The following is a 7,408-nucleotide window of genomic DNA, read 5'->3' on the forward strand; positions in this document are numbered from 1 at the left end:
CTTAGTGTTCTCGTCATTCGCAACATACTTGTAGTAATCGATCATGTAACTGGGAGCTGAAGTCACCGCGCTCACACCTATCACCATGGTGATGCCCATGGTGATGCTCGTGAGAAAGGTCCATGCCTCTGAATAAGAACCAAACTGTGTCATCCTCCAGGAAACCTGTAAAACTTCACCCAGGCGTGTGTTTTCGTTTATTACTACTATTACTACGCTTACTTTCCTTTTGATTCGTCCGCAGGGCACTCGAACTTTTAATTAGACCTTGCAGAGAAAGAAAATAATAATAAATGAGAGTGGTACCGCCATCAAAGACAAAACGTCTTACAGTACCCTCCAAGCAGACTAAAAGCAACACCTGTGCGGCACCTCCACCTCCGCACGCACCGTGCATAGCAAACAACCAATCAAACAAACAAAAACCCGGAACTCAAGCCAAATCTCATTAATAACAAAAGAAAAAAAAATCTTAATGTCTGCGCTGGTTCGGGAAGGATGTTCACGATGAAAAAACACGGCAAGACGCAGCCATACATCGGTTCGGGGGCTTGGGCGCTTGCCATGCGCTCCTCGGCCACCCAGCCCCGCATTTATGGAGGCAAAATTCATAGTAATGAAAAAAGGGCCCACTAGGCGCAAAAACAAAAGCGGGCCCGAGTCGCCAAAGAAAAAAAAAAGAAAAGCACGTCGATGAGCCCAAATCCGAATTGCAGTGCAGAGGGGTCTGTGTAAGTGAGAGAGCCATCCATCCACCGCAGGCCAACACCCGCTGCCCCAGGGGGAGTGAAATGGTGTATCGCGGCAAATGCTGGTAAATGATTTATTCCGCTTCCACAAGGTGTGGAGTGTGACGAAGAGGCGTCCATGAGGATGCGCTCTTGTCTGAAATCTCTGGGGGGCTTTTTGATTCGCTCTCGAAGCCGCAGTACCCACACAACAACGTCACTTACCTCACTGCGAAGTTGCAGGTGCTTCTTTGAAGAACATGGCCAGGCAGTATTCGCATTCTAACGCGTGTGCTGAAGCAAGTGTGTGTCCACTGCTAGTATGCCCAAAACAAAAACAGAAACTTCAGAAAGGGTCAAAAAGTCAAATATCTGATCCATTCCCAGCACTCCACTAACGAGGACACCCTACCCTGGATGAAGAAACAGGCAGACAAGAATGAAAAAACAACTGGGCGAAAAACCTGACAAGCTGCAATGCACTGAGAGTTTTGGATGGAAAACTCCTTCCCCACTGCCGAGTATCCTTCCCGCAAGTAGCTCCCAAGAACCATTCTGAACGGAGAAGCGGCAAATCACACACAAGCGCAACTCCGCCCAAACTTATATTTCGAAAGTAAGAGGGGTTGATAACAACAACATGTTTAAAAGCGTATCTCGACACCACACACACTCAGAATTAAAAAACGAAGCCGAAATCAGAATTTGTAAGCAAAATATTTTCGTATGCACGACCACCAGCTGACGTGAAACAGCTGAGAACTAAAAGGAGAAGATCATTTCGCTATCCTCGCCTTCCTTGGCGGAAGTGGAAGTGGGTGGTGTTGGGTGTGAAGCTTCTTGTGAACACGGTGGCTCCGTTCTTTGCAACTTCGCATCTGGCGCCTTTTCTTTCCCATCCCCCACACGCCCCGCACACTCCCTATTAGCTTCAAACTCTTCGGTTGGCCGCCACCACGGCACGGCATCACCAAGAATTTGATTCGCGGCCCCATCCACGGGCCCTTCAGAAGACAAAGAGAATATAGAACGCCGTTTCCCCTCAACCCGTCTCTTCCTCCGCGGAGGTGCCGCTGCTGTTGCTTTTGTTGTCGTTGTTGCTGTTGCTGTTGCTGTTGCTGCGGTTGCGGCTGCTTCTGCCGCCATCGCTACTGCCGTTGACGTTTTGCCTGCAGCAGCCGAGTCTGCACCATCCTCTGTGCGTGGCCGCTTGGACAGCTTAACGACGTTGTTACCATCGTGTGTAAAGGGGGCGACAACCCCCACAGCCCCGTGCCGTCCATTACAAGGCAAGGCAGAAGCAAACAACTTCTGACGTTCTTCACGCACCGCAGCGAGACTATCGCTTAACGTCGGTTGTGCCTCCGGGGAACTCGGATGTTTTAGCAGGAGGAAGTCCTCCGACTCAATCGCCAGACCTTGACACCTGGATTGCGCGGTCTTTCCACGCGCATGCAGAACTCCATCGTACCGAACCCGAACCCGCCCAAGCTGGTCAAGTCCCTCAAAGCACAAGTCATCCAAAAGACTCCCTGTATGCACTGTGTCAATGTTCACACCTTGCACGAGGACATTGTCGTGGAGACCAACATCCACAAATGCACCAAACGTCGTCACACTCTGCACAACCCCTCTTAACTTGTCGCCGGGTTTGAGGTTGGCCACGTTCTGCGGAGAGCGGCGAAAGAGTCCCGCGTGAGGCAAATCCGAGCGTGGATCAAGGGCGGGTGAGGCCAATTCCCGGGCCACAAGTTCCAGCGTCGCCCCACCACAGCCAACACTACACGCTATCTCCCTGAGTTCCACATCTTTCAGACGAAGGAGAATGCCACCTACATCGCGTCGCTCCTTCCCCTTGTACAGTTCCAGTAACTTTTGCACGGTGATATACGACTCGGGATGGATATTGCTATTGTCCAGCGGATTAGGGGAATTAGGAAACCGAAAAAAACCGGCGACCTGTTGGTACATCCCCTCCGTCATACCTGGAACCCGGCGCAAATCCTCACGGCTCTTTAGTTTTTTCGCACACCGTGCCAAAACAATTTGATCCACAATGCGTTTGGTGATACCCGGAATTTTTTCCATCACGTACCGGTTGGAAATCAAAGCATTCACACCCACACATGTCACACAAGATTCCACCACTCGATTTAATGCACGCAAGAGTTCTACTTCGCTAATGTCATGCTGATACATGCCAATGCCCATAGAACGCACAGGGATCTTAACGAGTTCACTGAGCGGGTCAATAACTCGGCGACCAATACTTACCGCTCCGCGATACATCGCATCGAGAGTTGGAAACTCCTCCCTCGCGACATCTGAGACGGAGTACACGCTTGCCCCCGCCTCGCTTACAATCGCATACTCAACGTTTAACCCTCTCTGTTCAATAGTGTCAGCGACAATGTGTGCCACCTCCCGTGAGGCCGTCCCATTACCTATGACAATTTTATTGAGATTTAATTTTTCGACGCAGCCGCTGATGTAGTCCTTCATCTTGGGTTTATCCATAATGACGCACTTGAAACGAGTTAATACCCCACCATTCTCGTCTAACGCAACACACTTGACACCGTTGGTGACGCCCGGATCCATTGCCAAGATTCTCACATCCCGCATAGGACACCTCATAAGAATATGACGAAGACTGTGGGCAAATACAGCAATGGCCTCCTTTTCAGCACTCTTTTTCAAGTCACGTCGAATGATTGCGTGTGTGGTCTTCAGTATGTGCTCGTATGCAGCCTCAAGACATTGACTTAGTAAGCAAATCGCCTTGGGGTCCTTGTGCCGCTGCAACCCAAGGAACTTTTGTCGTGCCCATGCAAAAAAAGCATCCTTGCTTCTACTGTGAGGAATCATCTTCACCAGAAGCACACCCTTACTCTCACCACGTTGCAACGCCAAGACGTTATGAGCGCTGATGCGTCGCACGGACCAGCGACGATTTTCGTAGGCGGCAAATTGTTTTTTAAGAGTGTCAAAGGCGTCCGCCCCAATTTCCTTGGCATTCTTCTTCCTTGGGGTCGCCACGAGTGCACTGCTGATTACACCGCTCTGTCGACACTCGACCAGCATCAGTTGTCGCACCTCGTCACAGCGCTGCACCTCCTCCACTACAATAGCCTGAAAAAGTTTGGCACCATCTGTAACGGAATGCAAGTGCTCTGACACATCAGCCATTGGATCTGATGTGTACAGCAGTTTTTTCGCAAGAGGCTCCAACCCAGCCTCCCGACCTCTGTGAGACAGGCTTGTCTTCTTCTCCTTAAAGGGCTCCCATGCATCCTCCAACTGATTCAGGTGCACCAGCTTCTCGAAGGCATCCTGAAGCTCCTCTGTGAGAAGACCGCGACTTTTGAGGCTTCTCAGCATAAATGCGCGGCGCCGCTGCACCTCCTGAAGCTCCTCCGCCATGTCAATGAGTTGACGAAGGGCGGTCTCATCAAGGTGTCCGATTTCGTCGCGGCGGTAGCGCGCCAGGAATGGAACGGTAGAGCCTTTTTTCGTCTGTTCTACGACGAAGCGGGCGGTGGCGGGAGAGACAGAAAGTCGGGCTCCGAGGACACGGTACAACTGTCCCTGCATCATCTTTCCCCCGTCCCTGTCCTCCCCAATCGTCGCGCTGCTGGACATACGCACCGTCATACGGTGCTGTATTTTTTCTTCCAAATGCACTGCGGCTACACAATTAATGAGGCGTCGGAGTCGCATTGTAAGAGAGGAGAAAAACAAAACAACAGCGGAGGAAGATTAAGAAACAAGAAGAGGTAGCAAGGGTGTGATGGGGCACAGATAAAAACGCGGAAGGCCCGGCCCCTCTCCTAACTACTTCTTGTTGGTCAATGTTTCCTGTTCCCTTTGCTGCTGCTATTTGAAGTAAGGAAACAGAACGAAAAAAAAAAATGTGAACGAGTAAGCTGCATACACACACACAAACAAACAAAAAAGAAGCAAACAAATCGTAGGTATCAACGACTAACACGGTTATCTTCGAATTGGGCCGATGCAAAGAGTTGAGACAGGGCACCACTTTTAGTGAGTGTCACCAATACAAATGCCAAGATCACAAGAAGGCGCAAGAAGGGGGGGGGGGAGAGAGAGAGAACGACATACACCCACAGAAACAGCAAATCAAAAAAAAAGGCGATGACGTCATTAACCTTTCCAAAAGCGGACTAAAGATTAGAGGCTTGCTCAGTCCGTTGCGATGCAAATGAGTCGTGTGAAGAAGCCACAAACTGCCTGTTTTCTCGGGGCTCCGCCCCTCCCTCCTCCTTTACCTTCGCCGCCGCCGTTATTCTCCTTGTTGGCATCGGTGCGATTCGTTATTTAAAGTCCCTCCATTGCCATGCCCAACACATCCAGCTGAATGATATCTGTTCGTCCCTTCAGCAGAGCCCCCAAGTGGGGTCGCGTCCTTCCCATGTCGCCGTGAACAAATTCCTTCACGTAGGTTCCAGCCTGTGTCTCCAGGTCCATCAGAAACCAATGCGCATTCAGTGGGGTCAGTTGAATTGAGTGAATCATACGAGGGCGAACCTGCATGGAGCGCCGGTGCAGCACCCGGATGGGCGTGCGTTGTTCAATCGTGAGGTCCCGCACTGCATTTGCAGCCTGAAAGTATTCGTCGTGGCTGGGGTCCACAATTGCCCGGCTGCACCAGACAACACAGCGGTACTTCTTCACTTTGCTCTGTGAGTGCCGCGCCAATCTCACGGTGATGTCGGCATCGGTGACGCGCAGGTCCGAAATCTCCACACTACCCTTCTCGCTGTTGTTTACCGCCTCTTCAAATGCGGAAAGATCCCACGACATTACCTGCTGACGACTCGGTGAAATGACCTCCAGCACAAACGGTCTCCCGCCTCCAAGCATGCGCACATCCACGTCTTCACGGCCGGCACTGTGAAATTTGTAGCGTCCAAAGCCAAAAACATGCTGCGCAGCCATCTGATGCGGGTTGCCCTGCCGTTCCTCGGGACGCGGCAAATTCAAACCAACCCTCTCATACCTTGTTCGTTTTTCACTCTGGAGGGCGCTCTCGTGCGCCTCGGCCCCTACCGGCACCGAAGTGACACCCTCGGGAAAGAAAAAAGACAGTATTGGGTTTGCAATTATCTCCTGCAGGGAGAAGGTGCCAACACGTTCCCCGTTGACAAACCACGGCGACTGCGAGAGATCACGCTTCATCTTGCGGTAGTTGCCAATCAACAGGATATTAGAGTGCTGCAAACTGCAGCATAGCGTTGCGGTTTCCTCCACCACAAAGTGCCTCACATGTTCTCCCGCGGCTTCAGTATTGGCCCACCAACCACTTTTTTCTAGATACGGTTGCACATAGTCGTACAGAACGCTATAGGTTATCATGCCCTCGCAGCGGTTACTACAATACTGTGGTGGAACCGCATCCCCACCCGCGAGATCCTTCAGACGATGGTGCTCGCAGCAAATGTCCACAACGACTCCCTCGTTCTCTGGACTGTACGTAAAAGCTTGCAGGGTTTGAGGCTCTGTCCCGCCAGACGCATACTTGCAGCGACGCTCAATCTCCCGTAGATATGTTTCATATCCCACAGGCGTTTTTTTATCTTTTATCGCCGAATGCGGATACATGGTGTACTGCAGAATTCGCGCCCGCAAATCACTCATAAAAAAGTCCTTAAAGTTACAATGCTCCTCAGGAATGACGGCGAAAGGTTTCGGACGAGTACCCTCACGACCACGAACACCGTAAAATACGGCAGATACCATCAGCCACAAAAGAGAGAGAGAACGGTGCACGTTGACATTGACAGAAAGACAGTCCGAATCGGTGTAGGGACTCGTTCGAACCGCTGCGGCTACAGCGGGTGCATAGACGTAGTCTATGAACTGGTACAGTCCCAAGCACGCACAGCAAAGAAAAGGCAACCTTTGACACCACACCACATCCATTGTGTTCTCCCTCATCAAATCGAGAAAACGCAATGCACTCCTTGGAGTCTCATATACAATGAAAAAATGCGGATGAAATATATCATCGACAAACGGTGTCCCATCGCTGTTAGAATTTCCCTCATCCCCACCGTCATTAAGCTGGCATACCTGTGACAACGGTGCTGGAGGTGGCACCTGATGCATGATGGACATTCGTAAGGCGCATGCGTAACACAATGCGTCCCTTGGCTCCATGATACCCTGCAGTGTCACTTTCACACTAAGCACCTTCAATCAATACCAAAAAAAAAATAAACAAAAATAAAACATTAAGTTTGGCTGACAGTAAAACTTCTGCCCTTAGCCGCAGTGGGAATAATTGGCATTCTCCTTCAATGCTTCGTATTGAAGGTGGCACTGACGCCTGTCAATGTCGTTAATACAATTATATTGACCAGAGAAAAAATAAAAGTCAAAACAAAAAAAAATAGGGCCTCAAAAAAAATCAGTCTCATATCCCTAACAAATAAAAAAAAATAATACTAAAAACCAGACAAAACAAAGCCAAACCAAACAATTGTGGTCAAAATAAAGCGTGTCTGCATTACAAACATTGTGTAACTGTATTCACGAAGAAACCAATCCAAATCATCTTAAGCATCTAAAGCCCAACCCCCCACCCTTATTTTACTCCATTTCCTTTTCCTCCTAATTTTCTTACTTCCTTCGCTCGCTTGCTGGGGTTCTAAGATGCT

The 7,408-nt window shown here is 50.0% G+C and overlaps 2 protein-coding genes across 2 annotated transcripts, besides 4 other annotated features; both read right to left on the reverse strand.

Annotated features, from left to right (window-relative positions):
• Positions 1–399: 399 nt before the first annotated feature.
• Positions 400–423: a microsatellite.
• A 1,067-nt stretch (positions 424–1,490) lies between these two features.
• Positions 1,491–4,382, reverse strand: TraAM80_09483 (putative transcription modulator/accessory protein; the record flags this gene model as incomplete). The annotated part of the gene is made up of 1 exon (XM_029386162.1): positions 1,491–4,382. The coding sequence occupies one exon, from the start codon at positions 4,380–4,382 to the stop codon at positions 1,491–1,493; it is 2,892 nt and encodes a 963-aa protein (XP_029233978.1).
• A 275-nt stretch (positions 4,383–4,657) lies between these two features.
• Positions 4,658–4,696: a sequence feature (A-rich).
• Positions 4,697–5,066: 370 nt separating this feature from the next.
• Positions 5,067–6,908, reverse strand: TraAM80_09484 (tRNA pseudouridine synthase 10; the record flags this gene model as incomplete). Its single annotated transcript, XM_029386163.1, has 1 exon — positions 5,067–6,908. One exon carries the CDS (start codon positions 6,906–6,908, stop codon positions 5,067–5,069), a length of 1,842 nt encoding a protein of 613 aa, XP_029233979.1.
• A 47-nt stretch (positions 6,909–6,955) lies between these two features.
• Positions 6,956–6,980: a microsatellite.
• A 219-nt stretch (positions 6,981–7,199) lies between these two features.
• Positions 7,200–7,228: a sequence feature (A-rich).
• The last annotated feature ends 180 nt before the right edge of the window (positions 7,229–7,408 follow it).

Source organism: Trypanosoma rangeli, assembly GCF_003719475.1.
Source record: "Trypanosoma rangeli strain AM80 chromosome Unknown Tra_15.4_contig_00593, whole genome shotgun sequence".
Taxonomy (NCBI): Eukaryota; Euglenozoa; class Kinetoplastea; order Trypanosomatida; family Trypanosomatidae; genus Trypanosoma; species Trypanosoma rangeli.